General features: G+C 38.2%; 1 protein-coding gene across 2 annotated transcripts; it reads right to left on the bottom strand.

Annotated features, from left to right (window-relative positions):
* Positions 1-1,367: 1,367 nt before the first annotated feature.
* LOC103592207 (chromosome unknown open reading frame, human C3orf17) lies at positions 1,368-16,175 on the bottom strand. Of its 2 annotated transcripts, none has more exons than XM_008574815.1 (9): positions 16,054-16,175; positions 14,225-14,379; positions 10,927-11,006; positions 10,434-10,565; positions 9,896-9,973; positions 8,328-8,689; positions 7,758-7,819; positions 5,066-5,325; positions 1,368-2,751 (listed from the first exon to the last, which is right to left on the bottom strand). In XM_008574815.1, the coding sequence occupies exons 1-9, from the start codon at positions 16,154-16,156 to the stop codon at positions 2,283-2,285; spliced, it is 1,701 nt and encodes a 566-aa protein (XP_008573037.1). In that variant the 5' UTR covers positions 16,157-16,175; the 3' UTR covers positions 1,368-2,282. The 2 variants fall into 2 exon arrangements, with proteins under 2 accessions (XP_008573037.1, XP_008573038.1); XM_008574816.1 differs by lacking the exon at positions 16,054-16,175 and adding an exon at positions 14,880-15,790.
* Positions 16,176-17,365: the final 1,190 nt, after the last annotated feature.

The raw sequence follows: 17,365 nt of genomic DNA, 5'->3' as shown, positions 1-17,365 counted from the left end.
AAACTGACTAGCTCAGTGGAATCATTCAAATAAAACAGAAGCAAGACTAGACCATAAATCTCCTAATTTCCAGAATTTTTTTTTAATCTTCTGAATCAGAAATTGAGACATGAAGTCTTAAAAGAAAGAGGCTACTAAAAGGAAGTATGTGCATATATATTGACAACTTCCAGGAGATAAACCAAGCCCTATGGTAAGCAATGTTCTACCAGTGTACCAAGTTATACTGGTAGGTGTACAATACCACACCAGTTCTCTCTTACTAATTTACCTTCATTTCCCAATATGTAAAGGGAATACGTTGGCCATTCAGAAGTTGATGGCTTTATTACTCCATTTTTTGTTGCTTATAACAGAATACCTAAAACTGGGTGATTTATAAAGCAATTTATTTCTTATAGTTTTTGAGGATGGGAAATCCAAGGTCAAGAGAGCACATCTGGTGAGGGTTTTCTTCCTGAGGGCAGACTCTCTTCAGACCCCCAGGGTAGCACATGGTATCACATGGCAAGAGGGCTGAGCATCTTAACATGCTCATTTGCTCTCTCTACAAAGCTACACAGTGCCATTCCCATGGTAACCCATTTATCCATTCACTCATTAGTCCATGAATGGATTAATCCATTCATGAGAGAAGAGCCCTCATGAGCCAATCACCTCCCAAAGACCCCACCTTTCAAAAACCATAGCTGGATTTCCCACCCTCTTAATAACCGTTGCAGTGGGGATCAAGATTCAGTATGAGTTTTGGGTGGACATTCAAACTACAGCAGTGGTCATTTCTAGACTTGTCATTAATGAAATCTCCTTGGTATTGTCCATGTTTTAGGGCACTAAATAGCCACTACCACCTGGTAGGAAGCCAGAAGGAATATACACAATGAAAAGTGACTAGGGATTAAGACTTTGAATTAAACCAGGATGTTTAACAAGGTTTCAGGACAGAAGCTAGACCAGTGTTACTATTTAATTCTGGATTTGGGGCCACTTGTATCAAAATCACCTGATCTTCTTTAAAAATGTTGGCTTCTGGCCCATATTTATCAATGTCTGGGAAGGGGCTGAGAATCTGCATTTTTAAAAAATCTACCAGGTAATGGACAAAAAGCCTAAAGTTTGAGAAACACTGTTATAAATAACAGAAAATGCAGAAAGCTGACAGGGAAAAGACAAGGCCGGATAAAGAATGGAAAGGAAATACAAAAAAATTGATAGGATGGCCGAGGAAAGGAAGGATACAGTATATATTAGGATAGTATTTTCCTGTAAATCTGTATGTAACAACATAAAACTTAAGGCTACTACAGAAGCTTATTAACCTAATTCTAGTTCAGTTAGGATGTTTGAAAGATACCTTAAACTTCACATCGTTATTTGAAAATACATAAGATTTACTATCTCAGAGAAATTGTACAAGCAGTGTCCAAATATCAGATGATAGCATCAGTACCAAATTATAAATTCATGTATTAGCCTCATTCCTGGGTCTATTTTGTGTCTCCTACCCTAATTTTTTCATTTTACTTTCTTACCTACCTCTTTGTTGTCCATGTATAACCACAAGCCATCTCATATCCTTTTTGGAAAAAAGTTTTATTTGTAATCAATCACTGGCACCCAAATAAATAAACACAAGTTACAAAAAATTAAAACCTTTTGAAGAATTGCAAAAGCATTTTAACATGCATTCCTTAGAGACAAGGTGAACAAATAAAGAGAAAGAATGTTTGTGACCAGTCCCCGGTAATACAATTAATGGCAAAACTTTTGAGTGCCTTTGATGATCAATTCTAATATATTAACAAGACAGCACAACTGTCAGACTCTACAAACATTGGTTTCAGAGGTGGACTTTTACAACGGAGCTAATAAGGCCAAAGTGACCTTTTAGGTGCTTCCTTGCTACTTCCCACCCCAACTCCCCATTTACCATAAGGCACAGCGGTTTTTGCAGACTTAATTTGTCAGGTCTTAATTCCCTGGTAAATCATAAAATTATTCAATTTTCAGGGACCTGCCAGCCTCAGTCAAGAAATTACATCTGCTGCTCAAGGGCAGGCTATGGCAGATTTTTCACCTTAATGCCTGGCACGTAGTTGAAGCCCCCCAAAAACTTGATTAAATGACCCAAAGCTACTATGTTTACTGAATTGAAATGACCTTCTGTTCGTTGTTGCACTAAAACAGTTCTTGCGTCCAGGTGGTACTTTCAGCAGTTCCACTTAAAACAGCAGAATGTAGAACCAGCTTGTTAAGCACTTAAAAGTCTCACACATGAACACCTAAACTCCCACTAAAGCAAAAATATCATCAATCTCATCTGTTTCCTTAATGATTCCTGATGTACTATGTTTGTTTATTTGAATCACTGTCCTTGAATCAGTTTCATTTTCATTGCTTCCTGTAAGATTTTTATGAATCTGTTTCTCCTTAGTTTGTATGACAGGACTTGAAATTCTGCTACTCAAGAATTTCTTACTGTTGGAGTAGAGATCAGTTCTATGAACTGTACAGTGTGAGAGTCTCCACTTAGCACTGGTATCTGTAGCACTCTTCTGAGACCCTTGAGGGAACTGCTGAATTTCCTTTAAAAGAGTCGACTGCAACTTTCTCTGTGGCTTCCTTTGTCTCAGTAAAAATTTATTCTGTGATCTTCTTTGTCTCAGATGATGCTTTGAAGTTTTGATTCCTGAGCCACGAAGAAGGCAGTTGCAAATAGATGTTTTTATGCACTCCAGTTTCTTTGGCAATCTTTAAAGAACAGTGAGAGGAAAAATCTGGGCTTGTTAAGATGTAGAAAAACATTCTCAAGCACTTTCGTTTCCTTTCTACCAACTTCCAAGCTGTGTACAATCCCAGAATCATAATAAAAAATAAGGAAATACAAGTTTCAACCCAAATCTACTTTCAGAGCACAACTTCCCTCTGATTGAGGTTGTAGGCAGATGTGTCCCCACTTTGCTCTCAAACTAACTCCTACAACTGCCTAGCAGGGCACCTGAAAAGTGAGATACCTCTACACTCTCTTGCCAGAGCTTTTCCTTCATACCTCCTAATCTACATAATGTAACAGGAGTGGAACTGGGGAAACCAGAAATGAAAACCTCTGCCAATGTTTATATATATATCATAACTGGATGAGCAACTTCACATTAGCAGGAAATGAACAAGGAAAAGGGAAGAAAAGTGAAGAGGGCATTTAGAAAAGAATGAGAAGACAGGGCTTCTGACGTAGACACACTGAGATCCTTGAACTACACTAACTGTGATTCATATGGTATCATCTTCAAGTCTGGAAATTCAGAACTGAAACAGCTGATCATTTAAGATGTTTTGCTTCTGAAAAGGATACACTGCCACAAGGTTCATCAGTGCCTTTCTGAACTGCCTCACTGTGACAGTCATATTTTAAAAGATTAACATGGTCTGTACTCCCTACCCTACCATCCTCCCCTCTCCCTTTTTAAACAAATATAGAACTTTGAAGAAGCCCATTATAATGAAGTAATTTATGATGTGTTTCCAAACCATTTTCTCGTCTTACTATAAGCAGTGGCTTAAGTAGGGAAAAGGTGGGTGTACCTCCAAGTTGAAACAGAAACAAAATGAATGAAAACAGTAATCGGAGGACCTGAATTGAGTTCTAGATCTCCAGTTCTAATATTCTGAGCAAAATCATCCATTTCCTCATCTATAAAATGGGAATGATACCGCCTATCTCACAGAGTTATTGTGGACATTAAGTAAGTTGTACTACAAATATAATGTATTAATGAAATAGCAAAATAGGACAGTATGAAAAAGCACTGTATTTGGGGGGATACAGAATAATGGTCCTACCAGTAAACACCAGTTTGTTACCCTTCTTATTAGCTTTCAGCCATTACTATCTCTGCCACATCTACCCCTGACTTTTAAACAGAACACCTCCCTCCATCTCAGGTTGAGTTTCCAACCCTAAATAAGATCCCTTTTAGATTGCTACAGGCCTTTAGGGGTCCCCAATGTATAAAGCCCTCAAGCAATTCATCTCTTAGGACTACTCAACAACTTCTCCCATGGCTTTTAACCAAAACTTTTTACAAAATCATCATTGTATACCAATTTTTTTTTCTAAAACAGCAATATCTTTTCCTAATTTTTAAAAGAAAGTTTAACAGATTTTCAACAATTAAAGTGCTTCATCCATAGGAACCACTATAAAGCCCTGAAGAGATATATAACTATAGATAAGAAATTATGGTGCATGAACAGAATATTTCTTGGGACACACAAAAAATAGGTCAGAGTGATAACCTTTATGATGCTTCATAAAGATCTTTATAATTTGTGTTTGAAATTGTTACCACCTGCGTCTTATTTTTTTCAATAGAAATATAAAACCCTGACCTGTCTAATGTCTAAATTCATGTAATGCTTCATGCAGTACTGGCTCACAAGCAAAGATGTCCATCCTTAAAGAGTTCTAGGAGTGTAAGAATCACAGGAAAAGGAAGAAGTCAAGTTAGTACACGAAGAGCCTGGATCCTATGAACAGTAAACCCAACCCTGACCCCAGCAGTCTGGTGTGGACCTTGCAGGAGGCAGGCATCTTCTGCTTCTGCTTTCACACTCTTATCCTGCTGAGCTGAAGCTGTCTGCACAGGGCCCACCTCTGCCACTAGAGCATGAGCTCTCTGAGCACTAAGTCTTCTTACACAGTTGTATTACCACACTTAGCACGCCAGACATTCTTAATGCTTTCTGAATGAACAGATGAGAATGATGACGAGTATGAATAAGTCAGTCCAATTAACCTAAGTTTATTTTCTTCCTCCCAATGATACAGCTTTGCTCATATAACAAAAACAGCAACTGAAATTGCAATTTGAGTAGATCCCACTTTTAGGCCCCCTAGGGCTGCTGGACATCCCATTTTAAAGAAAGGTGAGGGTACTTCAAAAGTTCATAGAAAAATAAAATTAAAAGATAATACGAATCTTTCCATGAACTTTCTGAAGTACCATCATACACTTTGCCCTAAATGATGACAGAAAAAATAATATAATTTTTGTAATACACCTACCTATTACCTTGAGCTTCGACATGTTTAAGTCGGTTACTTTTAAGAAGTTTGTTACCCAGAAAGGTGGCTTGAGCCTTGAGTCTTTTGCTCCTGCACCATATAATTGCCATTTGAATTTCTTCAGAAAGTTGTACAAAAGTCTCAGCCTCTCGGAATCTTTGCACAAAACTTTTGGCATGAGGAGTTCCTATCACTTTCTGAGAAGAATGTTTGGTTGTCTTTAGTTTGGACTGAGAACATTTAAACTCAAAGCTGGTCTCCTGAAATGTGAAAAGGTGAGGAAAATATATTGAGTGTGTTACTTGTAAATATAAACCAGGGAAAGCTGGTTCACTATCAAAATTTTAAAATAATCAGTCTTTTAAAAGGAGGAAAGCTTTTTTCACTCACTGAGCTTGCCTTTGGTCTTAAAAATCTTAATTTTTTTATCTACTGTTCCTAACACAAGTTTTTTTGGTTTCTTTCCCACTGTACTGACAGGTCCCATCTGTAGTTGAATTAGATTGACACAGGAAACTTAATATAAATATTCTAACACACATATCTACTTAACATACACATGAAAATAAAACTCCACATGATTAAATATTGGTCAAAGCCTAATGGGGAGGTTGGAGGAGGGAACACTGACAGGCCCTTCTCTACATCACTGTTATACCTCAAACTTGTTTTTCACTTATTTCCACACCCGAATAACCCTCCTCAATGATGAGTCATAAATGTTACTGAAAACACTTAAGGACAGGAAGAATTGGAGCCTTGTAAAGCACCCAGCAGAGAAGGCTCATAAATCAGATAATGATTGCTGAACATACGTTAAAAATGCTTAACCGAGCATCATTTCCAACTCCACTTCAATCATCCTCTGACAAGGCACCTTTATTTCTTGAACCCCTTCAGTATCAAGTCAAGTTTGTATTTCACTAACTTTTACTATTTCTTTACAAAAATACGCTACCAGGTCTACTACCTCTATCCTTCATTCAAAGGTTACCTTCTTCCAAATTTCTCCCACTCGAGAAATTTTTTAAAAAGAAGCAGAAAATATAAAAGTACAGGCCCATCAATAGTTTTTGTTTGTTGATCGAAAAAAGTTTGCCCTAAATGCAAGTATTAGTGCTAATTGCTAAAAATATGGTAGTGAATAGTCTTAAATATGAAAGATGCTGACCAACAGCTTCACGAAATCAGCTAGACAGGTAGACAGACTACAAAAAGGGTCACAAAGCTCCATAATAATCCTTGAGACACAGAGTTGAAAAACTAATTGAGAGACTGGTGTAATGGTAAAGAACAGAGACTATAAAACCAAACTGCCTGCATTCAAATCCCAGCTCTACTACTTATACGCTGTGTGGTCTGGGCAAGTTTCTTGGCCTTTCCATGCTTCGATTTCCTCATCTGATACATGAAAGCAGTAATAAAAGCAACTACCTCATAGGGCTTTTGTGAGAATTACATTAATTATAGTAATACATTAATTACATCAGTGTATATAAAGCATTTAGAACATTTGGCACAGAAAGTACAGTCGGTCCCCTCTGTATCTACGAGTTCTGCATCTGGGGACTCAATCAACTGCAAATAGAAAATATTTGGGGAAAAAAATGGAGAGATCGGTCTGTACTAGACATGTACAGACTTTTTTCCTTGTAATTATTCCCTACATGATATAATAACTATTTACATGTCATTTACATTGTATTAGGTACTATAAGTAATCTAGAGATCATTTAAAGTATATGAGAGTATGTGCACAGGTTATATGCGAACACTATGTAGTTTTTATACAAGGAACTTGAGCATCCACAAACTCTGGTATCTGTGGTGGTCCAATCCACCATGGATACTGAGGAATGACTATATTAGCTACTGTTACTTCCTTCCTGAACTCATGAACGGACAGAATATCAATGCAAGCTCAAGTCCTTGTAAAAGTTCAAGAAAGTACTCTGACTTATTAGAAATGACTAAGAATTCTTAAATAGAACGGAAGAAATAAACCCATGAAGGAAACCAGAAGACATTTGCAAAGACAAAGGGTAAGAGTTAAGAAAGTACTGAGTAAAAGAGGCTGACACTGACCTACTTATCAATTGTTAGGTCCAGAACAAACAGAATTTACAGACACTAATAAGAGTATCATGTTAAAGCTTGAACCTCAACAAGAAAGGAATAGAGAAGCCTCATTGCAAATGAGATGAGAATGATGACAAAAATGACAGTAGCTAATAAAACGTAACACAAATTAAATGCATACCATATTCCAGACTCTGCTGGATACTTTACATACAAAACTAGCACAACCCTAGGAAGTACATTATAATGAAATAGAGGTATGGAGAGGTCAGGAAACTTACTGGGTCACACAGCTAGTACAAACCAAAACTAGGATTCAAACCATCTGACAGCTGCTGTACAATCCATACTTATGATGGATCTTATGGTCACTTAAAATTCTAGAGGAACTCCTACTAAGACATTTCTGAAGGCACTGTACTAACTGAATCAAGTGAGTGTGTTAAAAAATCCCCTGCCTCTATTCATTTAGAGGCACACACTGAGAACAAAGAAGGTACTAATCTTAGAGCTGGGGCTAAAAAGAAGTAAGATTCGATCCCTGCCCTTGGTAAATAGCATCGTCTACAAATTAACCAAAATCATAAGCTGTATTAAATTAAACCAGACAAACCTGAGTAGCTTTGTGTTTCAGCTGTTCACAGAAAACCCTCACATCAAATTCTGATGACTTTTCTGTGGAGGTGGAAAAATCAGATACAAAAACTTAAGACATATTATTTCTTTTTTTTGACCAGTAAGGGGATCGCAACCCTCAGCACGGTGTCCTCTGCACCACGCTCAGCCAGTGTGCACACCGGCCATCCCTATATAGGATCCGAACCCGCGGCCTCAGCACTAGCAGCGCTGCACTCTCCCGAGTGAGCCACAGGGCCGGCCCTAGACATATTATTTCAAATTTACAACAAATTCTTAAGTGCACAACATTTCTTGCCAAATTACTATAAAAGAAATAGACAATAAAGCAAGCAAAGAACTATGAAGAAACAACAGAAACAAACAACTTTAAGTGCTCAAGCTTAGAAAACACAGGTATTACCATACCTCTCTAATCAATATGGATTAAAATTAAGAAGGGAGATGTTGAAGTTCTTTCTACATATTGCATAATGACATTATACTTTCAAGAGTTTTTCATTTTGTTTCTTTTTATTAGAGTATGTGCTATATCAAGGCAAATTACCTTTGAAGACTTTCTTATTCTTTACTGGCTGTCCAAGATCCACATTATTCTGTATATTAATCTTCATATGTTTAGATTTTTTGGAAATTCCAAGTGAGGTTTCTTCACTGGACCTTGTTGATTGCTCTTTTGTTAAAAACAGTTTATTTAGCAATTTAGTTACACCTTTAGCTGCAAAAGCTGCAGGCATTTTTTTCTTAAAGACTTCAAAATAGGGCTGTCCTAGAAATTCAGCAATATCAGAAGGAAAGGCAAAATCTTTGAAGTAAGGCATTGGTTGAATCCTAGAAACCTCTCGAAGCAGTCCAAGCAGTGGCTCATACAAAGAAATCAACCTTTTTAAAACACCTTTATAGAGAACCCTAGAGAAAGAAACAAGAACTCATGAATTAGCCAGTAATTACAATTTGCAAATTACTTAATAAACTACAAGATTCAAAGCTGAAAATAGGTGGCTGTCAAGCTCTGCCACTATAGGTAAAAAACATTATAGCCAGTATTTACAAACAGCCAGATTAATTCAACCCAAACAGAAAAACCCAAGTACAAAATGTTAAGGGGTTACTCAAAAAAGTACTACATGGAGATATATGTCAAAGGAAGCAAGTGATTTTATCTAGATGATGAGATTTTAGGCAAATTTCAGGTTCTCCATATTTCGTCTATATTTCTTGAATTTCTTAAAATAAGCATATATTCTTGTGGCAATCAGCAAAAAATAAAGCTATTTTCATTACAGAAGAGAATAACAAAAGTTTAACATTTAAAAATAATATGATTAGTAAATCTCTATACCTCTATTGTTACCTTTGATTAAGAATAAGCAGAATAAAAAGCAAGATGATCTGAAATAGTATTCAAGATAACCAAGTTAAGACATCAAAGCAAGGTTTTCAATCTCCAAAGGCAGAAAGAATTTTCTACATTTTCATTTTATTTTTTAAGTTTTCTTACATTCAAATTATAGTTAATTGCTTGAAATGGCCCAAAACAAGTCTTCTTACAAATCTGGGCAGATTCAGAGTCTAATTATCCATCAAATCAGTTTCACATATTGAGATATGCAAGAAAATGTCTCTTTAGTTTACAAGGATTACCACAACTAAACATGCCTCAAAAAGCACTGGTGTTTCAGGTGAAAGAAAAGAGTCTAGAGCACATAAGGAAGGTCAAAAATGGTATTTTGCGTTGCCATTAAAAATTAGAAACCAAGTGACAGAAAGAATCAAGTGATCTAGCCAGCCTGGAATACCATCATTTTAAATGGCCCACTGCAATATGATTTTTATTTTTTATTATTCCAGTTCGTGGTCCTAGGACTTCATTTGTTTAGTTATCTAGTGTTGGGTTGATCTCATGACTTCAGATATGAAGCTTATTCCTTTGACATAACCATCAGCACTTAAGATTCCCAATCAACCGCAAATAAATTCTGATCAAATGAAGAAAGGAAACTCCCGCACCTACAGTTTACCATGGGAAAACAAACATGAAAACTAGTAATAAGAAACGTAGGCTGAGGTAGAGAGATGAAAAAGAAATGAAAGATTTCAAAGGTATGTACATACCATAACCTGCTCACCAGCCCAACCATCACAAGGTTTAAAATAATAAACTCTTGCAAACCCAGATGTTTCACAGTCAAGCTGGAGAATCAATTTAAGGTAGGAGAACAAAACCAAAGTAATATAGGTTTTGTAAGTTACAATTACAAAGAAGAAATAGATTGGAAGTAAAAAGAATCTTATTGAAGGTAGTAAAGACTTAAAACATGTCCTATTTAAGTCATGGAAACTTAAAAAACATAGTAATATATATACTTCGATAGAACTCCCATGATTAAATTTAGTTTCCAAGGTTCAGTTACTAAGATTAAGAATTTCTGGCTGTCAATGCTCTTAGGATAATACAAGCTAGATGGAGACACGCAGTCTCTAGTAATGGTTATACCAGGCAATTCCTGGGAAAACACACTCAAGAAGCAAAATTTTAAGAATTCCTACAGGTTATAACTCCTACAGAGCCCTAGCTTTCAAAGAGAAATACTGTCAAATATGTCCAAACAATTCCAATTCAGAAGAAAGTATCTCAGAGATTCAAGGATACAGAAATGTCTTGCAACAGCAGTCCAACAGGCGGAGTAACAACTTGCAGGCTCCCAAAACCTTCATCAATACCAGCTCCACCACTGGTTGGCTGGGGATGGCACATGCTCTGGTAGTTACAGGTTGATTTTCACTTGACAAAAATAAATAAGTAGGTTACTTTCATTTTTAAATACAAGCATTTCTATAGCACTTTTCAAATGAAAACTTGCTTTAAGCTCAATTTGAGGTAGTTATGCTCAATAACCACCCACTGATGTTTCAACATAGCCTACCCTGACCCAGATTTCAATGTCATGCCAGTCCCTCCCACAGAACAACAGAGGGAAAATTTATTACCACAAATACCAGGTGCCCCTTATTAAAACAAAATTTGTACAGCTGAGGTATAGTAGGCTATATTAAAACCCCAAACATGGAAAAGTACAAAGGGAGATCACAAGGAGACATTGAGTCTCCAGCCCATCACATCACAAGGCAACTGGACCACTTACTTGGAAGAAAACAACTCAGAAAGGTCTTGAATTGAACCCTCCAAATCCATGTTTTTCAAACGTTTTAAACATTGTTCAACCTGAAAGAGGAAGAGCAGCTCAAATTCCTTTGTATATAATGCAGACACAGTCAGTGATACAACCAGGAAAGCAAAGAGATCCACATTTTCAAAGTATGGAAATAGTCTAAGTACCACAGAATATCTTCTTTTTTAAGGGCAAAGAAATCTGAAGCCCAAAGCAATTCCTTCTGTTTACAAATTTGTAATTTATCCAGCCAAACAAATTTTCTCAAATCAGTAATGACTAAGAAATTACTATATGCCAAAATGTGCTTAATGTTATAAAGGAGACCAAAACAAGTATAAGATTATTTTCAAGATTATAATTTTGCTGAGGCAATGTGATTTATAACAGTGAAACTATTAAAGCAAGATAGTAAATTATTAACTACTAAATTTCAACATTCTGTAAGCACCACAGAGATAAAGAAAGTGATTGATTTAGTCACTGAACAAATCTATATGAACACCTACGACATACAAGGCATGCCGGAAGATAAAATGGTATATAAAACACCTTCCAGTCTCTAGTTGCTAAAAATCTAGTAGTAAAAATAAGACATATAAAATATTTAATTAGATACTAAAATAAAAATAGATATAGCCTATTCAAAATTACAATCCTCTCAGCACTAGTCCCTTCCCTATTTTTCTCCATAACACTTTTCCCCACCTGACATACCACTGATTCATTGATGGCCTCTCTCTCCCAACTATAATGTAAGCTCCACAAAGTCAGAATATTTTGTACATTTTGTTCACCACTGTAAGCCTGTTCTTAGAACAGTGTTCAGTAGGTACTCAATAGTTTTTATTTTAAAAAAATAAAAAGTTAAGAGCCATGCATTGTACACATCTTTATATCCTTCATAGTCTAGATGCAGTCCCATGCATAACCTGTGTGTGGTATTTCCTGAGTACTACACACAAACAGCATGCACGGGACTGTATCCAGACTTTAAAGGACATAAAGATCTGGATCAGAACTGGCAACAACAATATCTTGCTAGAGCTACATATATACTACCAAAAAATCAGACTGAAGTTATGGATTCTATCTTAGCACAGTTTTCAGAACAATGGAGGCAATAATCCTTAAATTCTCTGAGGTCAGCTCCTATCGTAAGTCTGGACACCAACCTTTGAGGGAGGTACTGACAACCCAATATGGTAAAGCACTTGGAAAACACAGTAAATGAATTATGGTTCCAAAAAAACACACAAACACTTGCAAACTTAACAAGGAAGAGAGAAGACATAGAGAAGCATAAGTAGAGTCTTCATATACTCAAAGAATTATCACAGAAGAGAAGTCAAGACTAACTTTGTGCTTCATTTGGGGGAACGTTAGAAAAAAGCTAATTCTAGTACCTAGCTTTTGGAGGCAGAAAAAAAATTATTTTAAAGTATATTTCTGCATAACCTGTGAAATGTTAAGGGATATAAAGCAGTAGTAGTAGTGGCAATAGCAGTTGCAGCACCAAGAGCAGCATGAGACATATTCCCTATCTATGTGATCACAGGGAACATAAAGCATATACACCAAAAACCACGTTACGAACTGTATCAAATGCTGTAAGAGAAGTACAAAGAGGAGGCCCAAACAGCCAAGAATCAAAAAAATAAATAAAAGAATTCAACTTCACTAATAATCAGAAAAATTCAACTTAAAATGGAATTATCATAGTATATACTCATGTTACACCTTGGAAATAAAAAGATTATTACTGCCAGGAAAGCTTAAAATGGAACTTAAAGGATGAGAAGACCTTTAACAAGCACACATGGAGGGGCTGGGCATTACAAACATACATGTCCAGGTGAGCAAGAACGCAGAAGAGGGTAAAAACACATGAGCATATAGAGTTGTAGTTCAGGTTGGCTAAAATATAAGATATCTGAAGGCAGAGAAAAGCTGGAGCTAAGAAGACTGAAGAGGCCATATCATAGAGGATCTTCAGGACACAATGTAGAGACATTAAAAATCAAAGTTGTGTTTCAGAATGATTAACCTGGTTTTGGCATACAGAATATGCCAGAGTGTAGGAAAGACTGGAGGAGGAAACATCAGTTAGGATAGTAAGACAACTAAAAGTTGACAAGGTCTAAGAAAAGAAAATGGCAGCTAGAACTGAAGAAAGGACCAGATGCAGAGAAAGTTTTGATTTATCAGTTGCCTGGATGGGAAAACTACAGAGACAGAGAAGGAACAGATACAACAGAACACCAAATTTTTGACTGGTGATTATCCACAACCTGGAAACCAGAAAGAAAAATTAATTCAATATGAGTTAACAAGTTTGTTTTTGTAATAAAAGACTCAAGAGATAAAAACTACCCCAGGAAAAAAAAACACAAAATAAAAACTTAGGGAAAAACCATGTTCCCAGATCTTTCTTTGATAAAGAAATCATCCTTTTTGCCTTAAGTAATGGGAGTAAAAAATTAACCAGAAAGCATGAGTCTGTAAGATTAGAGACTACATCTGTCTTTTTCACTCCAGTACTAACCACAGTGACTGACACACAGAAAGTTTTAGAAAATACTTGCAAGGTGGCTCATCACACAAGTAGTGCACTGGACTTCTAAAAAGTACATGCAGAATTAATAAAGTGAATGAATGAACGAGCATATAAGGAATACAGCTTAAGAAGCTCTACTCTATGATGTAATCCCTGAGCTGGAGGGCCCAATTCTGTCTTAAGCTCCAAAAATTACATGAAATCACTTTATAAACACAAGCCCCATGCTCTAACTAACTTCATGAGACCACTTTATACCACAACTTGCTACATACTCAATTACTTTAACATACTTTCAATTAGATTATGTATCCCACAATAAGTAAACCACACCTTTGTTCTTTTCATAATTTTAGAATTTTGATTATGCTCAGGACACTGTATCTTAATGTCCAACACTATGTCTTGATCAAATCATTTTATCATTGAACTGGACACTTATTACAGACTGCATACAATGAAATAAATTTTTACTTACCTACTACTAACAGGACTGGGAAAGAATTTATCTAAACATACTTTCTAACAAAAATTATTTTTTTGAAATGTTTTCAGGAAAAAAAAAAAAAGAAAGCTAAGTGTACTGTGGGCTGAAGACCTATAAATCCAAAGTAATTTACAGAGAGTTCTGTAAACAAAATAGTAAGTAACAGTGTGATCTACATCTTCATCAAGTAAACAGGTTGGTCCTCAAACACAGGACTTCCTCCTCACCTGTTTGAGGGCTAAATGAGGTTTGTGGCGGCCCATTCTGTTGTGATTGCTGTAAAGGACTGTGCATAATACATCTGCTTCTGCATCTAAGGTTTGGCTCTTCAGCGACAGTGTAACAAGATGGCATTCTTTAATTACAGCTGCAACGCAAAGGTCTAAAGCAGAGACATTTAATAAGACTTAGTATGTTTTTCTATATTAAGTATATTATAGAAAAAATACACTAAAAGGAAGCATCTTTCCTTGTTTTAAAGGGATCAAGAACAAATTACAATAATCAGTCTCAACTGTAATAAGGAGTTCAGGTACATGAGAAGCTGGAAAATAGTGACAGATGATATAAAGTCCAGGAAATCCTTAAGAGAACATCTATTAAACAAGAATGTACATCTTTACATCACACTTTATCATGACTTTAATAATCTTTCATATGAGTACACCTTAAGTACTTTGAAGGTGGGGCACATTCTATACTTCTCTAAATCCTCCATTTCCTATGCCTATAAGCAAGACAGAATGAATAAATTCAGTCTTCAAACTCGAAGGTACTGTATTTGGATTCCACTTTAAGATAGATAAGAATATATTTGTTAAAAAGGAACCACCATGGCAACCATGGTAATCCACCACAGAAATTATATTATTTGGTGAGTACCTGACTGCACACAGGGAGTTCAGCAGGAGATGTTTCCAAATCTGAAAAGCTGTTAAGTATGAGATGTAGCTAATGTGTTATTTATGGCTCTAAGGGTAGCACTAGCACTCTAGGTAGAAGTATCACAAAAGCTGATTTCTACATAACATGGAAAATTTTCTTATTGTCCTAACTATCTGGAGACAGAATGGGGCTGCCTTGGGGATGGGGAGTTGGTGAATGTCCATTGCCTAATTGGAAGCCTGTTAAAGCATTTTTGAACAGAGAGGAAAATAACATGTAAACTGTGTAGGACTCATCAATGGGAAGACAGATGTGATGATTTGACAGTTTACAAGTATTTAATATTAATAATAGCTAACAATTGAATGTGTATTTTACCACGCCAGGCTGGGTTCCAAATGCTTTATCTATACCAACTCTTTTATTCCCCCAAAAGCCCCTATCAAGCAGGTACCATTTTAATAGCCATTTGAAAGTGAGCTCACTGAGAAAGAGAAAGGTTAAATAACTCCCCCAACCTCCAGCAAAAGGAAGAGCTATGATTCAAAACCAGACAGTTTCACTCCTGGCCCAAGCTCCTGTGCCAAGCTCCTACCTACTATGCCCTACTGCCTAATTGCAGCAATTCTATCCATCAATCGTTGGTAAAACACTTTAGTTTAGACAAATTTCATCGTTAGATCCTCCCAACGCCCCAGTGAGGGGTAGGGAGAACTAGCCCAGTTTTACAGATAAGAAGCAGAGATCCAGAAAGACTGCGATTTAAGTCCAGAGTGGTTAGGGGACGCCTCAGCAAGAGTCGGGAAACGGATCGGAGGGTAAACAGGGCTCCTGGTGGCCCGAGCGAGCACAGGTTCCCAGGCAGGCAGCACTTTTCCCCGGAGCTAGCTCCGTCTGCCTCCCTCCGTTCTTTGGCGCGAGGCTGGGCCTTCGTCCTTCACCGCTCCAGCCAGGCCTTGCGTGGGCAGTGGGTTCCGTGAAGGACTGCGAAGACAGGAACCCTGGCAGCTTCTTTAGCAAACTCCCGAGCCGGCCCCTCTCGGCCCGTCGCACCCCGCGCCCCTTCCCAGCGTCCCGCGGGCTCAGGAAGTCCCGCCTCCGCGCACGTGCGCCGGCCGGCGGGGCGGCCTCCTCTGGAAATGTCTGCACACTCGCCCGGCACCTCACTCACCCAGGGCTGCTCCCGGCTCCTGCACCGTCACTGCGCTGCGGCTCCCGGCTTTGGGGATTCTCACGCGGTTCCACGGCTCCGGGCCCGGAGGCATCGCGGCCATCCTGCGAGGCGCGAGAGGGCCTGGGGAAGGCGGAGCTGGGCGAGCCCAGGGCAGCGACAGAAGGCGTGGCGATGTGACGGAGTACGGGAGGAAGGGGGCAAGGGGTAGGACTGGGGCGGGGCCAGGAGCGCCGGGCGAGGCGTCCTCCGCTGGGGCGCGGAAGCGTGGGGCCAAACACAGTGGACCGGGGAGCACCCAGGTCGTCCCGCAACCGGGTTTTACGGTACCCAAACCAGACCGCGTATCGTAATCCCTGGGGAGAGTTTTGGGGAGGAAAAAAGCCCCATTCTGGTAGTAATCAGAATCTCAGAATCTCTGGGAATGGGGTGAGGAACCGCATTTTGTTTAAGCTTCCGCTCAAGGGATTCTGAGGCACAACCAAGCTTGGAACTGCTTTGTGGCATTTTACAGAAAGGCAAACTGAGGCTCAGATTTGTGTTGATGCATACATCCCCAACTCCGCCTGAGACGTTAGGAGGAAAGGAAGAAATAAAGAGTCTTATGCAAGTTGCAGAATTTGTGACGAAGGAGTCATTTACTTTGAGTAGTTGAGGGAAGGCCCATCATGTCTCGTACAACAGCAAAACCGCAGTCATATCGCAAAAGCCTGGAGGCATCTATCCATCACCCCCATCCTCCAGTGTCCGAGACAAGGTGATATTCCAAGCTCTGCCGATCGTTACCGCATTAATATCTTTCTATTAGTTCATTGTTACTCGCGACACTGATGCCCCTTGAGTACATAAGGCCCCCACCATAATGTATTAGAGAGGCAGTCAGTGGGTTTTAGAAACAGACTGCCGAGGTTCTAATTCTAGCTTTGCCTTTTACTAGCTCTCTGTTCTCAGGAAAGTTGCTTAACTCCTCCAGACCTTAGTACACCTATGGATAAAATGAAGATGATAATTAATACCTTGCAGGCTTGTAAAGTGCCTCTGGCATACAAACAATAAACATTTACTCCTACCATAATTAATATTGTTGATATTATTACTACTACTTAAGGCAAGTAGTCTTGCCTTATTAAAACTTTCCATGCTTTCTGTGTTGACTTTGCTCATACTACTTCCTCTACCTGGAGCATTCTGAAACCCGATCTCCCTTACTCAGCTCTGGGGTTATAACCCTTGGTAATGCTTCCTGAACACCCCATCCTCACTCCATAACTTGATAGACCCCTTTAATGTGTCACCACAGTGTTCTATATTG

This window comes from Galeopterus variegatus, unplaced genomic scaffold, assembly GCF_000696425.1.
Source record: "Galeopterus variegatus unplaced genomic scaffold, G_variegatus-3.0.2 Scaffold1110, whole genome shotgun sequence".
Taxonomy (NCBI): Eukaryota; Metazoa; Chordata; class Mammalia; order Dermoptera; family Cynocephalidae; genus Galeopterus; species Galeopterus variegatus.
Note: the sequence above shows the minus strand (reverse complement) of the source record. Positions and strands in the feature narration are given on the sequence as shown.